At 40.8% G+C, this 20,134-nt stretch overlaps 1 protein-coding gene across 1 annotated transcript in view; it reads left to right on the top strand.

Annotated features, from left to right (window-relative positions):
• LOC135542069 (coiled-coil domain-containing protein 3-like) overlaps nucleotides 1-20,134 on the top strand; it is a 36,191-nt gene that overhangs the window by 7,282 nt on the left and 8,775 nt on the right. The window contains exon 2 of the mRNA XM_064968699.1: nucleotides 13,881-14,055. Within this exon, the coding sequence (XP_064824771.1) occupies nucleotides 13,881-14,055 (175 nt within the window). The remainder of the gene's footprint in view (nucleotides 1-13,880; nucleotides 14,056-20,134) is intronic.

Here is a 20,134-nt window from a genome sequence, read left to right as displayed (position 1 = left end):
GTTCCTTAAAAAGCCTATATAAGAATACTGTATACCTCCTCTGATGCATCTCTGAACTACAGTTGTAGGAAATGCACATTTCTAGTGTATTCAAGGTTTAAAAACGCTTCTAAAGTTTGTAATTTCCACTTTAAAAGGTCAGACTTTATTTGCCCAAATTAAAAATGTATCAACAAAAATCTATTATATACAGTAGAAACCACATAATAATTCACATTTCCTGTAGCTTCAGGATAATTTCCCTGCTGTAGCAAACGGGCCCAAATAAGATCCTACATCTGTGCCTTCCTTAATTAGGATGCTGGGATGGAGGGGGATGTGTCTGCTTGAGCCTCTAGTGCTGCTCTGCAGCTTCTCAGCTAATCTCAGACCTCCGTCTTAAACTTTTAACAGAGGAGTCTCCAGTTCCAGTAAGCATTGTTCTCGTCATTCTGCAAGCATGGTTCTCTCAGGCTTTGAATCAGCAAGCCAGTGCTGAAAAGTTTCCATCAGAGTCTCCAGTGAGCTCCCATTTCCTGTTAAAGCCCCCCAAATGACACAGACTGAAACAGCCTCCCCAAATCAATTGTGACTATGAGTGCCCAGGACAGGACTAAAGGATAGTTTAGCATAGGAAGAAATGAAATAAGGAATCTCCCACTGGACCCAAACTGTAGACTGGTTGGTCTGCCTGTCTGTGCCAAATGTAGCAGTCTCACTCCCATAACATTGATGCTGGTCTGCTGTTTAACAAAGTGAAGGGACAGATTATTATTCTTGGAATAGAATGTGTGTGTTAAGGCTTTACAGTTAATATCATGGTTAGGACTTAATAGTTCATATCTTGCTTTCATCTAACCAGATTAAGTGAAGGGGTCATGACAGCCATTCTTTCTGAACTCACAAGTGTGTCTTCACAAGTTACTGTAGGTCAATAAATCTCAATGCAGTGGTGGAACTCTGACTAGCTTTAAGCCTCAAGACACTCAGCTGCCTGCCCCTAGGGAGGGCTACTACACCACTGCTCAAAAAGATAAAGGGAACACTTATTAAACAACACAATGTAACTCCAAGTCAATCACACTTCTGTGAAATTAAACTGTCCACTTAGGAAGCAACACTGATTGACAACAAATGCCACATGCTGTTGTGCAAATGGAATAGACAACAGGTGGAAATTATAGGCAATTAGCAAGACACCCCCAATAAAGGAGTGGTTCTGCAGGTGATAACCACAGACCACTTCTCAGTTACTATGCTTCCTGGCTGATGTTTTGGTCACTTTTGAATGCTGGCGGTGCTTTCACTCTAGTGGTAGCATGAGACGGAGTCTACAACCCACACAAGTGGCTCAGGTAGTGCCGTCCTCCCCCCAACCCAGCAAAGTACAATAGTAGCCTTGTAGCCTGCAATGCACTTTTATGAATACCATACATGTGCAAGTTATTGTTTTTTAAACAGGCTGTTGCATTTGCTTTATAGTCCTAATACCTGACAAAGACTAATCCTTTTTGCTATTCAAGCTCTAAATTTCAACTACTGTACCATAGGCACATCTTAAAGTCAATTGAAATACATTTGCCACAATTATATAATTACTCCTCTCTTTACAGAAATAAATACAATAATTTCAAAATAGTTCACCAGAGAGCATGACTTAGCTGCAGAGCATCATTAGCTTCTTAAAAAAGAATTAGTAGGCCTATGCTTTGTTGGGAATCCAGCAATTTGGGTAGTATGCATGGCAATAGCCCTAGCTGATTATTGAGTTGGGACTGTCAGGGAAAAGGATTTAAAATGCAGTGGGGCAAAATTGTGCAAGTTCTCCCACTTAAAAAGATGAGAGAGGCCTGTAACAAGCAAGATTTTTGGCTCTCACAGACCTGTAACTTCTTCTTCAAGAGGCTCCTCTGTCCTCCACTCGTTGGGAGAATGTCATATGGTCATATGAAACCAAAATATAACTTTTTGGTAAAAACTCAACTCGTTGTGTTTGGAGGACAAATAATGCTGAGTTGCATCCAAAGAACACCATACCTACTGTGAAGCATGGGAGTGAAAACATCATGCTTTGGGGCTGTTTTTCTGCAAAGGGACCAGGACGACTGATCTGTGTAAAGGAAAGAATGAATGGGGCCATGTATCGTGAGATTTTGAGTGAAATCCTCCTTCCATCAGCAAGGGCATTGGAGATGAAATGTGGCTGGGTCTTTCAGCATGACAATGATCCCAAACACACCTGCCGGGCAATGAAGGAGTGGCTTCGTAAGAAGCATTTCAAGGTACTGGAGTGGCCTTGCCAGTCTCCAGATCTCAACCCCATAGAAAATCTTTGGAGATAGTTGAAAGTCTGTGTTGCCCAGCAACAGCCCCAAAACATCACTGCTCTAGAGGAGATCTGCATGGAGGAATGGGCCAAAATATCAGCAACAGTGTGTGAAAACCTTGTGAAGACTTACAGAAACCATTTGACCTCTGTCATTGCCAACAAATGGTATACTACAAAGTATTGAGATAAACTTTTGTTATTGACCAAATACTTATTTTCCACCATAATCTGCAAATAAATTCATTAAAAATCCTACAATGTGATTTTCTGGATTTTTTTCTAATTTTGTCTGTCATAGTTGAAGTGTACCTATGATGAAAATTACAGGCCTCTCTCATCTTTTTAAGTGGGAGAACTTGCACAATTGGTGGCTGACTAAATACTTTTTTGCCCCACTGTATATCATCAACATCAAGAAATGTGGACACCGTGGAATTATATGGATGTATAGTAATTTATGCATTAACCCTGCTTTTTCCAGACAATGTCAGGAATTAACATGTTCCAAACAAAATGTACTTCTAGGCATAAATTTGTTCCTTGAATGGAAAGTGTCTTCATGTATTTGTTACAACAAGATTTCTCAAGTAAGCCCACGCCTTACCAGGCTAAATTCTGGATAAGCTCTGTGATCATCACCAAAGCTAAGATTAGTTTTCCTTAGCGTAGTCAGACCACTAGGAATGGCTTTGATCACAGAAATAAACTTTCTGAAAGGTATTGGAAACTCATTCAATGTAATAAATTGTTCATGTGAAAGAATATTACGCCTGTTGTCGAATACATCAAGAACTAAGTTAATATTTATTTAATTCCAGCTGGGATAGAACAATGACTTACTCCTTACAGTTATTTCTGAATTATTCCACAAAAGAGCATTATGCAGGGAAAAGTTGTGTAGGAAAAATATTTTCCAGGACATTAAAGCTTGTTTGGGAAACCTACTTAATTTAGTAGGTGATCTTTCAGGAAAATAATTACATTTCAGTCAAAATGTAAGACCTCGCAACTTATTAAATACATTGTTTGGACTTAAATACCAAATGGATTCTGTATTGACTGAATATCTTTTCAACCAATTGACCTTGAACGTGTTATTTTTGTCAACAAAATCCAACACTACCAGACCTCCTTCAGATCTCTTATCTCAGCGGATAGACTTTTTAGTTTGTAAGACTTTTACAAATAAGAAATGCCTTGTCAATCTCATTACAGGAAAGAGGGATTTACAAATAAAGACAATGAGATGGTACACAAAGTGAGACAGTCCCTCTGCTTTGGACAGAAGCACTCTTCCAAGTGTAGATAGATCCCTTTGTAGCCAATTTTTAAATATGTACTTTGTTTTCTTAATTTTAGGAGAGAAATTCATGTGTTCCTAAATATTTAGCGCAGTCCTTTACAGGAATATTGTATATTTCTTTATCATTAGAGTTATATACTGTAAACATAAGATTTCACATTTAGAAACATTCAGTTTTAATCCAGACGCAATAGAGAATGCAGTGATGGCATTAAGGGAATGGTCTTTGTCTCTTAAAAAAAGATTAGTATTGTTAGCCAGCTGGTACATTTTTAGCCAATTTGCATACCAAAATGAATAAGAAAGGTGAAGACAGACATCCCTGTCATACATTTATGTTGATATTGACTCTTTTGGATATATTAAGGTTTAGTATCACATAACTCTTTAGATCTTTGTAAAACATGTGAATGACTTTTTCACATTTTTAACGAAACCGAAAGAGAAATTAATGTTCAACTGTGTCAAAGGCTTTACAGAAGTCTAAACATAAAATAACAGCATCTGAGTCAATTGCATCTGAATAATCTATAAAGTCCAAGACTAAACTAATGTTGAAACTTAACCTCTAGTGACTCCCCATCCCGCATGAGGGAGCGTAATCATCGCCTGACACTAATTAGCATAACGCAACGGACATAAATATTCCTAGAAAATATTCCTATTCATGAAAATCACAAGTGAAATATATTGAGACACAGCTTAGCCTTTTGTTAATCTCCCTGTCATCTCAGATTTTCAAAATATGCTTTACAACCAAAGCTAGACAAGCATTTGTGTAAGTTTATCGATAGCCTAGCATAGCATTTTGTCCAGCTAGCAGCAGGTAATTTGGTCACGGAAATCAGAAAAGCAATCAAATTAAATAGTTTACCTTTGATGAGCTTTGGAAACTTTAGAGTGTTTTCTATCCTAAGCTGTCAATTATATTCATATTCTAGCATCTTGTCCTGACAAAATATCCCGTTTACTACGGGAACGTTATTTTTCAAAAAATGAAAATACTGCCCCCTAGTCACAAAAGGTTTGTGACGGCCTTTCATAAAGCCTGTTTGAGTATAATTCATAATTGGATCTATTCATTTCGCTTCGGATGTTTTCACTCACGAGACTTCCATTTAGATAGCAAATGTTCCTTTTTTCCAAAAATATTATTTTTGTAGGCGAAATAGCTCCGCTTGTTCTTCATGTTTGGCTGAGAAATCGCCCGGAAATTGCAGTCACGAAAACGGCGTAAAAAAATCCAAATTAGCTTCATAATATTGACAGAAACATGGCAGACGTTGTTTATAATCAATCCTCAAGGTGTTTTTTCAAATATCTATTCGATAATATATCCTTTGGGACAATTAGTTTTTCAGTAGGACCTCTGTATTTTACGCAAGAATCTCTCTGGGAGCATCAGGTGACCATGTAGCCGCTTACGGGGATTCTTCAACATAAATGCATAAAACTACGTCACAAGGCTGTAGACACCTTCGGGAATACGGAGAAAGAGTAATCTGGGGATAGGCCGCCATTTACTGCTCAATAGGGACACATTGGAATGCAGCGCTTTCATAACATGAGGCACTTCCGGATTGGATTTCTCTCAGGCTTTTGCCTGCAACATCAGTTCTGTTATACTCACAGACAATATTTTTACAGTTTTGGAAACTTTAAAGTGTTTTCTATCCTAAGCTGTGAATTATATGCATATTCTAGCATCTTGTCCTGACAAAATATCCCGTTTACTACGGGAACATTTTTTTTCCAAAAATTAAAATACTGCCCCCTAGTCACAACAGGTTTGACACTATTGATTCACAAACTGTGGAATTCATCCTCAAACACAGGGACATATTTCTGAATGTAGCCTTCTTAACCATCTACCTTAAGTTGTGAGTTGTAAAGGTTTTCATAAAAGGAATTGGCAAACATTGATATTTCAGTGAGATCTTTTCATAGTACATCATTCGTTTTGAGTGCAGTTAAAGATTTTATTTTCTAGTTTCTATTTCTGAGTGCAAATAAATAACTTGTGTTTCTTTCCCCCTCTTCAAACCATTTTCCTATTGATCTGATGAAGCACACCTTGCCAGATCTGTGTAAAACTGTTCTAACTCTAGTATTAAAGATTTAAGTTAAAATCAAATCAAATCAAATGTATTTGTCACATACAGATGGTTAGCAGATGTTAATGCCAGATGTTAATGCGGGCCAACAGTAATTACCAATGAGTAATCTAACCTAACAATTCCAAAACTACTACCTTATACACACAAGTGTAAAGGGATAAAGAATATGTACATAAAGATATATGAATGAGTGATGGTACAGAACGGCATAGGCAAGATGCAGTAGATGGTATTAAGTACAGTATATACATATGAGATGAGTAATGTAGGGTATGTAAACAAAGTGGCATAGTTTAAAGTGGCTGGTGATACATGTATTACATAAAGCCGCAGTATATGATATAGAGTACAGTATATACATATACATATGAGATGAGTAATGTAGGGTATGTAAACATTATATTAAGTAGCATTGTTTAAAGTGGCTAGTGATATATTGTACATCAATTTCCATCAATTCCCATTATTAAAGTGGCTGGAGTTGAGTCGGTGTGTTGGCAGCAGCCACTCAATGTTAGTGGTGGCTGTTTAACAGTCTGATGGCCTTGAGATAGAAGCTGTTTTTCAGTCTCTCGGTCCCTGCTTTGATGCACCCGTACTGACCTCGCCTTCTGGATGATAGCGGGGTGAACAGGCAGTGGCTCGGGTGGTTGTTGTCCTTGATGATCTTTATGGCCTTCCTGTGACATCGGGTGGTGTAGGTGTCCTGGAGGGCAGGTAGTTTACCCCCGGTGATGCGTTGTGCAGACCTCACTACCCTCTGGAGAGCCTTGCGGTTGTGGGAGGAGCAGTTGCCGTACCAGGCGGTGATACAGCCCGACAGGATGCTCTCGATTGTGCATCTGTAGAAGTTTGTGAGTGCTTTTGGTGACAAGCCGAATTTCTTCAGCCTCCTGAGGTTGAAGAGGCGCTGCTGCGCCTTCTTCACGACGCTGTCTGTGTGAGTGGACCAATTTAGTTTGTCCGTGATGTGTACGCCGAGGAACTTAAAACTTACTACCCTCAGACTCTAATTCTGAGATAATTATCTTTCTTTAGAAGACTGTCAAGATTGCTCATTTAAAACCATTATCTAAGAGCTGTGCACAATTGGCCAAGCGTCGTCTGGGTTAGGGGAGGGTTTGGCCGGCCTGGATGTCCTTCTCCCATCGCTCTCTAGTGACTCATGTGGCGGGCCGGGTGCAATGCACGCTAACAGGGTCGCCAGGTGTACAGTGTTTCCTCTGACACATTGGTGCAGCTGGCTTCTGGGTTCAGAAAGTATTGTGTCGAGAAGCAGTGCGGCTTGGCGGGGTCATGTTTCAGGGGACGCACGGATCTCAACCTTCGCCTCTTCCGAGTCCGTACAGGAGTTGCAGCAATGGGATAAGACTGTAACTACCAATTGGATATCACGAAATTGCGGAGAAAAAGGGGGTTAAATAAAATAGTTAAAAAACATTATCTAAGGTGCTTCAGCTCTTTGACATGTTTAATAGATAAAACACTGACTTTAAATTTGAAGAATTTCCCATTTACTTCCATGACCCAATTCTTCTCTCGCAAAAATGTATTTGGCTATTGATTTGATGTTCCAATTGAAAATAGGTTCTTTAAGAAGTGTTTTGTTTAATTTCAAATAGCCTCGATTACCCTTAGATAATCTACATCTAGAACAAATTGTAACAAAGAGGGGGAAACTAGGAATAAATCTATAATAGATTTTAGTGACATATTTTGTTGTCCAGGTATAACCCCTTGCATCCAGACTGAAATAAGACCAGGCATCAACAACAGAGGGGGGTTGGAAAGTGTTCATATTAAGTTATAGTTGGAATGGTAAATTTACTCTTGGCAGTACTCACAGTTCAAGTGTGGTGTCATGTCACAAGAATCAACCAGCAATCTTTCTTCCTTTAATGAACACATGTGGACCCTTGAACCCAGCTTTTTTGCCCTCTTGTCGAGCATTCTGTATTAGCAGCCACAGCTTCTCCCTGGGAGTCTGATCCTGCGGTATACAGAGCCTCTTTGATGCGAGGCGTCTTCTAGTCCAGCAACTTGTTCCCCTTGGCCGCTTTCCAGATGATCTGCCTGTAGTGGCGCATAGTGAAGCACAGAATGACATTGCGAGAAGGTCCATCAGTTCTTCGATTCCCAAGTCGATGAACAACGTTGATCACATGTCTTTGTTTGTCTTTGATGCACGGAGCCACCTGCCCCAGGATATGATGACAACTTCCCTGATGTCCTCTCACTCTACCTCTCTTACACCTTGGATTTTCAGATTCAACCTACGAGAGTAACATTGAAGTTCAGCTCCACTCTCACTCAGCTCCATGTTTTCTGACTGCAGTTTCTTCCCTTCATTCTTTAGAAACATTATTTTTCCTTGTTCCCGCTCACATCTGTGTGAAGCTGACACATTTTCTGACAAACCATCCATCTTCATTGATGTTTCTTTGGTAGCCCGCTCTATGGTGGACACCTTGGAGAATCTGGCGTCTTGTTTAGTAGTCAGGGTCTAGATTTCAGTGAGAAGTTCAGACATGGAAATGTCCTTTTTCACTTTTTTCCGCCGGTTGACTTTTGCTTGAGGTCTGAGGTAAAGAGGTTGCAAGTATCTCATCCTGGTCCATTTCCTTTTTTGCTTGCTTGAGCTTGCACCATTTTCTGTGTACATGCTGCTCTCGCTGTCATCGTTGCTATCTAGCATGCCTGCTATCTTCTGTGAGACTTAGGTATGTCGTCTTCTGTTGTCTTTCTGTCGTGTTCTGCCCATTCAACTTGAGGAAAACAAACTCTAAACTAAACTTTCCATATATAGCTAAAACCAGTAATAGTTAGTTTAATGCTACATTGATAGCAAATATTGGAGGAGCGAAATATGCGTGCATTGCACTCATATGCAGACTTGACGATAAATGTACACATGGCAGCTGGGGGCAGACAAAACATGTTGTCTCTGGGCATTGGCAAAAGTGGGTATGTAAGTAATCCATACTAGAGGTCTTCACGGATCCACCTTTACCCAAATACCCAAGACCCGAACTGGGAGCCAAGAGGGTCCGGATCTGATATGATTGTCATGGGTCTCGGGTATTTGTAATTTTAACTGACTTGTCCGGAAGCGTCCATACAGGTCCAAACGCGTCTGCTGCAGTGGAGTGAAAGAAATTGTATAATTTATGCCGCTGCTCATGCTTTTCACAAGACTGTAGCATGGCACTTGTAGCTTGTTGGCCAATCATAAGTCATCAAAGCGGCAATAGGCAGTCATAGATGATGAAACACAGAGAGATGAAAGATTATTATTAGAATTTCTTGGTACATTTTGGGGAGAAGGCTGGCTTCCCTTGGCATCCAAGAATACACACCACTGAGGCTACAACAACCAAGAGCCAATAGGTAGGCAGGTTGCTACTTAATATTCTGAATTAAGTGATTGGTAACTGTAGGATGATAAAGTTTTTCCCAGTTTGATGCAGTCCAAGACAGGTACTACGTAATCATATTGATGCTAAATAACCTAGCGGTGGCAGCTATTAGTCTGCTGTAGCACAAGTCGGCTTGGTTGGTTGCGGTCTCTTGTATCTCCCTCCCTCCCTCCTCCCCGTGTCACTCACTCACAGTACAGCCCCTCCCCCGCCTGCTAGAGCGGCACCTCTCTCCGTCTCTGGCTTTATCCGCTCTGGTTAATAAAGTAGCTTAAAAAATGACTTTTCTGGTGCTTTCCTAGCTCAGACCTGGTCTGGATCTGACCAGGTCTATATGGAATGGGTCTAGTTGGCCTCGGGTATGTTCGTAACGGGATCCGTGAAGACCTCTAATCCATACCCAACCCGCCAGTAAATTGTGACGAACTCAGTTGCAAAACTCAGTTTGACAAGACTGACTTTATGACCAAAATGATGCTATTTACACTTTGTAGTGAATTTTGACACTAGAATTAATGTTGCTGACTCATATCGATGCCACATAGGCCATTGTAAAACCAGAGAAGTTGGTTCTAAGGGGCAGTTGACCTTTCATATAAGGAATTTGATTTATAGCATTTACTTTGACTTAAGCATGACAGTTTAGTACTTTTTCCAACACTGTACTTAAGTACATTTAAAACCAAATACTTTTTGACTTTACTCAAGGTCATTTTCACTTGAGTCATTTTCTATTACGTTTACACAGATCAGACAGACAAGTGTGATACCTCAGATTCAAGGGTGTTTATTTAAAACAATAAAGAAAAAGAAAAGAAACAGGTTTCCTCCTGGTTACCGCATTCTGGGCTCCAGGGAATGCTGTCTCCTCTGGGGTAGATCACCGAGCCCCTCGGATCTAGCAGACCTTGAGTACGTCTATCCGGTAGCAACCTCTCACTATCTCCATCCCTCCCGTGTGCTGCTCTCATGGCAGCTGTATAGAGTACGGTGGTGGGGTCGTCCTTAAGTCCCCTCCAAAGGCTCCCAGACTCATCCTGCGTCCCCTTCAGCAGGGCCTCCGCATTCTGGTACATCTCCACGGCTCCCAAGAGGTCCTCCAAGGTCTGGGGCGTGCATAGGCTCGCAGCCCACTTCATGTTGCGAGGTAGTGCCTGTAAGAACTGATCCATGACCACTTTTTCGGTAACAGGGAGGGTGGTTACGTCGATTAGGAGCCATGCCCTGGTGATGCGCAGTAGGTCGCTCATCTGGGCTCGGGGGGAAAGTGTCGACAACGAACCACCAGTCGTGGACCAGTTGGGCCTGATGGGCCAGGCTGTACCGGTAGTGGCTGAGTACCTCCCTCTTGAGATCATCGTAGTTAGCCACCTGTTCGCTTGTTGGGCCCTAACGAACCGAGCTATCAACTCGTCCATGCTGATACCGCGTAAACGTCAACATTGATCTGACCACTTTGTCAAATGCCTCGTTCTCCACCACTTGTGGCAGATCAGTGGGTTTGACTTACTCACCAGCCTCAATCCGCCCCAATTAGTCCTGGCCAGACCCGTCGAGACCTGGCACATCCAGCAGAGGGAGCCACCGCCGCTTGATCTAGACTCCTTCTGTCACCTGGCTTCAACGAGTCTCCCCCTGGTGGCTGACCCACTGTACGCCACATAATGTATTGTAACTTTTATTCAAGTATGGCAATTGAGTACTTTTTCCACCACTGTGTGACCGCATCATGAACCAACCAGCTTGTTCCATTTTGGAAGGGCAAAACTCACCAGTCAAACCATCAAAGAAAAGCTAAGAAATAGGAGAAAGGCTGCATTAATTAAACCAACATGCTTTTGACTAAACAAGGTTATGACGAGAGGACAAACTTTCCTATGAAGGAACAGGGTTTTATGTGGAGGGATGAGAGAGAGAGGGAGGTGAGCTGTTTAAAGTTGGGGAATTTGAGAGGGGATGTGAAAAGGGGTCTGAGGGTTTGAAACAAAGGATAATCTCAATAACTGCTGTCCCATTGACTCTACTGTATGTAGTTGATACCTTATGCTGAGGGTGTAATGTAGATGATAAGTTGGTTTGGCAGAACTGCGACAATATAGCTAGCTAATACAGAAAGCGCATCTAGGAAATTACTTAGCTAAGCCAGCATTTTTTTATACAACCATTGCCTGGGAAACTGTTTGGGAATGTACACAAGTGGTTGGGGATTAATTATGTTTCTGCTAAGTGCCATGGAATTTGTAGAAGCTGAGTAGAAATTTAAACCAGTGGAAACATTGGCCTGTATTTACTAGTGCTGGTTGACATTACTGCGCCCTCTGTGAGTATTTGATTGGTTTATACATCGGCTTGTAATCCAATAGGAACCAAATGTCCAGAGACTTAGGCTACATGCTAGACTTGAGAAGTAGGGGAAACACTGGCTATTTGCAACAGAGCAAAGAGTGAGAGAGGAATGGATGGAGGAAGGGTGAGAGAGATCGGGCAAGGGATGGAGGAAGGGAGAAAAAAGAGGGACAAAACGTACTGTTCATGAATGATGTGGTATAAAACAATCCACAAAGCCATGCTTGTCAGGATGGGAAGTATCCATGTCTCAGGAGCATGGAATTAATTAAAACCAGTGCATCAGTTATTGTTTTGAGGGAGATATTGGTTCCAGCGTTCTTCAAAATATATAGTTAAATTAATTTCAAAGCTATTGAAATGAGTACACACAGACATTTAATAAACTGAAATATTACATTTACATAGGTATTCAGACCCTTTACTCGGTACTTTGTTGAAGCACCTTTGGCAGCGATTACAGCCTCTATTCTTCTTGGGTATGATGCTACAAGCTTGGCACACCTGTATTTGGGGAGTTTCTACCATTCTTCTCTGCAGATCCTCTCAAGCTCTGTCAGGTTGGATGGGGAGCGTTGCTGCATAGCTATTTTCAGGTCTCTCCAGATATGTTTGATCGGGTTCAAGTCCGGGCTCTGGCTGGACCACTCAAGGACATTCAGAAACGTATCCCAAAGCCTCTCCTGCTTTGTCTTGGCTGTGGGCTTAGGGTTGTTGTCCTGTTGGAAGGTGAACCTTCGCCCCAGTCTGAGGACCTGAGCACTCTGGAGCAGGTTTTCATCAAGGATCTCTCTATACTTTGCTGTGTTCATCTTGGCCTCAATCCTGACTAGTCTCCCAGTTCCAGCCGCTGAAAAACATCCCCACAGCATGATGCTACCACCACCACGCTTCACCGTTGGGATGGTGCCAGGTTTCCTCCAGGCGTGATGCTTGGTGTTCAGGCCAAAGAGTTAAATCTTGTTTCTCATGGTCTGAGAGTCTTTCGGTGCCTTTTGGCAAACACCGAGTGGGCTGTCATGTGCCCTTTACTTAGGAGCAGCTTCCATCTGGCCACTTTATCATAAAGGCCTGATTGGTAGCGTGCTGCAGAGATGGTTGTCGTTCTGGAAGGTTCTCCCATCTCCACAAACTGTTGATTGGAGAAGATACTGTAACATTTACTTTTTACGTAATATACTTTTCTGTGCTGACCGTCATTATTTGTACCTAACAGAATGCATGAGAAAAGTTCTCTGAAGAACGCTGGTTCAAGCATCTGTCAGATGTTGATTGCTTGAATCATTTGAATAACACAGCTGTTTAACTCCTGATAATCACATTAAAAAACTATCTGTTTGGACAAACACACAATTTCCTTCCAGCTTTATAATTCAAAATGATGTCATACCAGCTCATTGAACATTTTCCTGCATTAGGAAACAATCCATGGGACAACTCACTTGTCCTTCCTTCACCGCAATGTAGGCTTGATTATTACTTATAATAAACTCTGCAGGCCATTACATGATCTATTCTCTGTAAATGAGTAGCACAAACATAAATCTGAACTTTTCCTCAGGCTTGCCCTTGGAAAGCAGCCAAAGCTCACAGTAAAGAAAGGAGCAGTCCCCTTAACGAGAGGCAGACCAAATAAGTGTGTTATTTCTCCTCCTTTTATGCCAGGGTAACCATGGTGTTGTATTAATAAGTATTTTGCCATCTTGAGAGATGTGATAACAGACTTCTTTCAGTTGATGGGAGGTGTGTGTGTGTGTGTGTGTACAGATGTCTGCTTGGAGAGGTTATTAGTGATATGGTTTAAACACCACAATTAATAAAAACAACAGAATGAAAGAAGAGAGAATGTGAGACAGAGAGAGAGTATACCACTTTGTGTGTCACCTGGAGGTAAATGTAATTGTGCTGCCAAATGCATTTGTAATGCTTAAGTGTTTTTGTGTAGCTGCTGAAGAATTGTCATAATATTTTATTGCAGGTGCTCTAACTGTTATGCTACAGGTATTCCCCACCGTGTCACACGATTGGAGGTTTTATTAGACAGCTGTGGCCCAAAGCATAGTTGAGATAAACAGATACCAAAGCCACATACTGAGGAGGATAAAATACACATTATTTTAACCCTGTTTGACACCCCAACAGCAGCAGCATCACAAAATCTGCCACACTTCAGTCTCAAAGCCCTACAGTATGTGTGTGTGTGTGTGTGTGTGTGTGTGTGTGTGTGTGTGTGTGTGTGTGTGTGTGTGTGTGTGTGTGTGTGTGTGTGTGTGTGTGTGTGTGTGTGTGTGTGTGTGTGTGTGTGTGTGTGTGTGTGTGTGTGTGTGTGTGTGTGTGTGTGGAATTCAAATGCAATGCATCTTGATCCCCTGTCTGTCTGTTTTCCTCAGGATGGATGAGAACTACAACATCATCCCCCATGGGGTTAACTTCCAAGACCCAATCTTCCCAGACACACCAGAGAACCACCGCATGTTCGCCAGCCTCTTCCAGTTCTCCAACTGCACGGCCGGAATCACAGTCCACACCTACACCCCAGAGTGGGAGGCTTTGGAAGACAGCCGGGTACGAATTAATCTTATCTTTCGCTCTTGTTTTTGTGTGCCTTTGTTACAAATGTCTTAACAGCATCGCTTAAACAGCAGCTCCTAACCACCAAAGAGCAGGACCGGCAAAGAAAAACAACCTAGGTTGGAAGAATCTCATCAAAACACATGCAGGAAACCTTTGACAGACACACTATAGACAGCTGATCTCCTTGCCATTCTCCATGGCTGAGGTAGCATGCAGCGTTGCATATTGTAGCAAGTCTTCCATGATCACCTGCACTTGATAGACAGGACGTTTTTAGTAAAAGGTAGCGCTGCATAGTATTATGTTTAACTTAACCTCCCCTTAAAACTTCTTAGGGCTGATATGACAACAGCCAGTGAAAGTGCAGGGCGCCAAATTCAAAACAACACAAATCTCATAATACAAGTATTTCACACCATTTTAAAGATACACTTCTTGTTAATCCCACCACAGGGTCTGATTTCAAATAGGCTTTACGGCGAAAGCACCACAAACAATTATGTTAGGTCAGAGCCAAGTCACAGAAAAACACAGCCATTTTTTCCAGCCAAAGAGAGGAGTCACAAAATCAGAAATAGAGATGATCTTCATCAGATGACACTCATAGGACTTCAAGTTACACAATACATGTATGTTTTGTTTGATAAAGTTCATATTTATATTTAAAAAATCTCAGTATACAGTGTCGTGTTATGTTCACTAGTTCCAAAAACATCCAGTGATTTTGCAGAGAGCCACATCAATTTACATAAATACTCATCATAAATGTTGATGAAAATACATGAAACTTTTGATACAATCCTCCTTAATGCAAACGCTATGTCATATTTCAAAAAAGCTTTACGGAAAAATCAAACCATGCTATAATCTGAGCACTGCGCTCAGAGCCTAAACAAGCCAAAAAGATATCCTCCATATTGTGCAGTCAACAGAAGTCAGAAATAACATTATAAATATTCACTTACCTTTGATGATCTTCATCAGAATGCACTCCCAGGACTCCCAGTTCCACAATAAATGTTTGTTTTGTTCGATAATGTCCATCATTTATGTTTAAATAGCTCCTTTTGTTAGCGTGTTTGTTAAACAAATCCAAACTCACGAAGCGCGTTCACTAGGAGCAGACGAAATGTCAAAAAGTTCCATTCTGGCAGACCTCTGACTCATTCCCCTCTCATTTGCCCCCACTTCACAGTAGAAGCATCAAACAAGGTTCTAAAGACCTTTGACATCTAGTGGAAGTCTTAGGAAGTGCAACGTGACCAATATCCCACTGTATCTTCAATAGGGAATGAAAAACAACAAACCTCAAATTTCCCACTACCTGGTTGGATTGTTTCTCAGGTGTTTGCCTGCCATATGAGTTATGTTATACTCACAGACATCATTCAAACATTTTAAGAAACTTCAGAGTGTGTTCTATCCAAATATACCAATAATATGCATATATTAGCAACTGGGAGTAGAAGGTAGTTTACTCTGGGCACCTCTGGGCATCTTATTCATCCAAGCTACTCAATACTGCCCCCAACCATAAGAAGTTTTAACCCCCAATTAGGGAACAGTGCCTATAATGAAACAGAATGCAATAGGAGCAGTGGTGTTTTGAACCCCACATTTTTAGCCCCCAAAATATGAATGATACTTGAGTTAATAAAGCCTCCATACAAACATACAAACATGGTCTTTTTTTTGCTTTATTGAGTAAAGCAGCTCCAAAATGCAGGTGTTTCAGCCTATCTCAGTGCTTTCTGTGGTGGTAGGGCGGCCAGCGGAAAATGCGGAGTATAAGGGTTGGTAATATTCTCTAGTTGCGCCGTGATTGGCTTAGTGTTCTGTCATACATGGGGACACTACATCACTGACAAATCTAAGGGTAGAGCTACAATATTCGAGCCCCTTGGGAGCTGCCATAGAGTTACATTATAAGTGCCCATCCAAGAAGGCTCAAGGTCATTGGCCACAGATAAAATTATGTCAAATCACGTTATATCTAGAGTAGCTTTGATTGGACATACTTTCAAAATCCTAGCCAGAAGTCAAAGGGTAGGTAACACGTTCGACACGCTGATCCTCAAGCACGGCCAGGCACGACTCCAACACCATCATTAAGTTTGCCGATGTGTTAGTGTAATTTAATTATGCCAATGTGCTTTCATCAATTGAAAACCCTTAATCTATTTTATGAGAATTTATAAGATTCTTGTTTGCATAAAATAGACGCAGACCAGTCTTTCAATAATAGGTAACAGAATTTATTCTCGGAGCGCGCTGCCACTTAACCACGAACAACAGTTTATATACAGATCATGACGTCATTTCATTGCTTTAACAGAATCCCCTCCTCTTGACCGGGACAAAGTGAGGTGAAAAGTTCATTCTAACTTACTAACACACTCCCAGATAACTTTTGACCCCTCAACATTATCAATCACCACTGAGCTGACAGTTCTAATTAATAGAAAACTTAGGAATGCACTCACTGTCTTATCTAAAAACCCCAGAGCTAAGTTTCTGTAGGGTCAAGCATAGGCTAACGACCTTATTTGTTTACACAGTCCCCAACCCATTAGTTTCTTCCTAGTTGGAATGGTTTTCATTAACTTGAATTACTCCTTCTCCGTGTCACACAATCCCTTCTTATAAACTCATATTGTTAATCAGATATAATCAAACAGAGTATAAGTTTACTTAGTTACAATTCTATTTAAAATGGGGATATTGTTTATTCATTTATTCATAATAATCCCAACACGATGACACAACAGTTTGATTTGATTTGAGCATCATGAATCAAGTCAACAATCTACAGGCAAATCATTTTTAATCCTTGTCATATGAAGCAAAATAATGAAGAGAAATTAATGATAAAAAGTATCGGTGCTCATCAGGTATTGGACATAAACATTACACAGCAAGTTGAAAATCGCACTTTCAACAATGAGTGTTGTTTGGAAGGAATCAGTGGCTAACCGTAAGCATTGCAAAGCAATCACTAGCCTGTTATTCATTGGAGTGGGTAGGTGGTCCCAATTCTCAGTTTAAGCTTCTCTTTTTCAAGCTTAAAATTATAAACATTCAACATTGGCCATGCTGTCAATCCAGCATGATTTTTGTCGCACTCGTAACAAGTGTCAACTCAGAACTGGAAAATCTGACTTCAGTGAGTTCAAGACAACTGGGAACTCAGGAAAAAACTAGCTCTGACTGGGAAAATGCATTTTGAACGGTCAACTTCCAAATTGGAATTGTAAATTAGGAACTCGGGCCTCATTCTAGAGCTACTCCCAGAAGATCACTGGCATCATCATGATTCAACCTTGTTTTTTTCAAAGTTCCAAGATGTTTTGAAAGCACATAAATCCAGAGAATGTCACACTTTGATGATAAAGTAGCTAAGAAAGTAATACTAAGTGTATGTTGTGTAGTAAGCTGTTAGTAGCCCATGTGCCTCACCCTAATAATTTGGTCTATTTTCCCCTCTGAATTTTGCCTAGTGTTCTGACTTGTTGGTGCACATGTAGCCTATAACCTGTTTTAGAGAAACATAATTATCAAATATTGTAAGTGCTTTCATTGTTGGCTTATATGCCCCCTTTATTTATCATACGGTTCTGACTTGATGTACAGGGAGAACACTGTAAGAATGTTCTGAACAAACAGTTATATTGACTAAATCCGTCACTCATTAATGTCTTAATCGAAATTACATATTGCCTCTTATCCGCTTGTCGTCCCCTTATGCCATAGTTTGTGCATCTCAATTGTCAATAGAGACCATATTTGTTTAAGCATGTCAGCCATATCAGATATGTTGTTTTAAAAGGCAGTACATTTTTTTATCTGATTTCCCACTAGCTGATCATTGTCTGCAGCCAGCTCTGTGCATAGTGTAATGAGACAAACAGGTAGAAGTGGTCAAGTCGATTATCCACGCTTATTAACACACGGTTGCTACAGTTATTGTTATTTGTGGTGGTAATCATTATTTTTATGTACATTTTATGAGGGGGGTGTGTAAATTGTTTTTACAGTACAAGGGGATGGCCATGTGAAAACATTTTTTACTTCCCAAATAGTGACTTTGTAGTCAGGGCTAACCACAATCTTCAAAGGTCCACTGAGGAGAGGCTTGTAAGTGTAATTTGTTCTTTGTGGCTGGGAGACCAGAATTCTTTAGGTGGTGGATAGAGGCCTTACTCTGATGGTCCAGACAGTCAGACTCCCCTTGTTTAGAGCTCGCTGTGCTTCTCTCTAAGTGTCAATGCAGAATAGAGTATGTTGACTGGAGAGTAGGATGTGGGATGCGGCTGAGAGACAAGGAGAGGCATACAGGTTTTTTATCCATCTATGAAGTTTTCTACAATGAGCAAAGAACAGAAATTTATTAGACTGTACTTCTTGTAATGGCTATTTGACCAAGAAGGAGAGGGATGGAGTGCTGCATCAGATGAACTGGCCTCCATAATCACCCGACCTCAACCCAATTGAGATGGTTTGGGATGAGTTGGACCGCAGAGTGAAGCAAAAGCAATCGACAAGTGCTCATCATATGTGGGAACTTCTTCAAGACTATTGGAAAGGCATTCCTCATGAAGCTGGTTGAGAGAATTCCAAGAGTGTGCAAAGCTGTCATCAAAGCAAAGGGTGGCTACTTTGAAGAATCTCAAACATAAAATATATTTAGATTTGTTTAACACTTATTTGGTTACTACATGATTCTATATGTGTTATTTAATCATCTTGATGTCTTCAGTATTATCCTACAATGTCGAAAATAGTCCAAATTAAGAAAAACTCTTGAATGAGTAGGTGTGTCCAAACTTTTGACTGCTACTGTAGGTAAAACATTTTGGTAAAACTTTATTTGGGTAGTCCATCTGTAGATGCTCTACAGGCTAACCCTAAAACTTATTCTAAACCTAATCCTAACCGTAACCTTAGCAAGCCAGTTGCTTAGCGACAGATAGTTTGTTGATAGTCGGACCAACTGTAGAGCATTTACAGATGGACTATCTGGACTGTTCAAATTAAGTGTGACCAAATTATTAGATCAGTTTCAAAGCCCTGTCCCCTGGTCCTGATTTGAAGTAGGTTGGGGGAAAAGTGTGCCTCATACGCATTGTAAGATACTGAATGCTAGTAAACATGCTGATGACTATGAAGGCTACACATTTCTCCACAACCTATCTATGGTTCACATCAGAGTCTCAGTGTCGAGATCAACGCCAGTGATTGCATCATAGAGTCCTGTACGGTCCCTTTATAGAAGTTGAAATGGCAGATTTTTTGCGTCTTCAGACGCCATTCATTGAAATCAAGATATACATCAGTCTTCTCTGTTTCCAATCATGTGCTGACTGCACGTAAAAGCCTTCTTTCACGGTGAAGGAATACGAATTGGCTTATGTTTCCATTAATGACCACATCTCAGCTCAAATCTGGAATCAGAGGCAAAGCCAAGGAAATGCACAATGTTTTTCTTATGATTACACTCGTATTACAAAATAACTGAAAGGAATGGCTAGGCCCACAGGCTGGACTGTGTGACAGCACAACGCAATCATATACTGTCATCATGCCACACAGGCATGACTGTTACTGCTGTGTAAGAATGACATTCTAGGGATTTCACGTGTAAAATGAATGATAATTACCCAACACACATGCTGTTATGATTATAGTCGTCAATTTCCTGCGCTAGACTGAACATATCATGCCCATGGAGGTATCTTCAACTGGGACCCACAGCTGTTTTCCCTCAAAAACCTTTAAGATGTCCCTCTGATAACATGGGAAAATGTTCCACTAAGGCTGGAAATAAATGTATTAATGAAGAGATGCGTGTCAAAATTGCATGTCATGTCAATGATTCAATGGAACCTGGGTACCTACCATTATGGCCACAGTGATACATCATTCATCTGCCACTTGTGCTTAGTATTTTTGGGTTTGGTTGCGTAAACAGTTGAATGTATCAACATTTTTCTAACTGGGTTGGCTGCCATGTGAAAGATATGATTAGGATAGCATTCAAAGATGTCTACGACTATTATGTAGCTGTGGTGCA

This window comes from Oncorhynchus masou, chromosome 6 (assembly GCF_036934945.1).
Source record: "Oncorhynchus masou masou isolate Uvic2021 chromosome 6, UVic_Omas_1.1, whole genome shotgun sequence".
NCBI lineage: Eukaryota > Metazoa > Chordata > Actinopteri > Salmoniformes > Salmonidae > Oncorhynchus > Oncorhynchus masou.
This window is presented reverse-complemented; position numbering and strand designations above follow the sequence as displayed.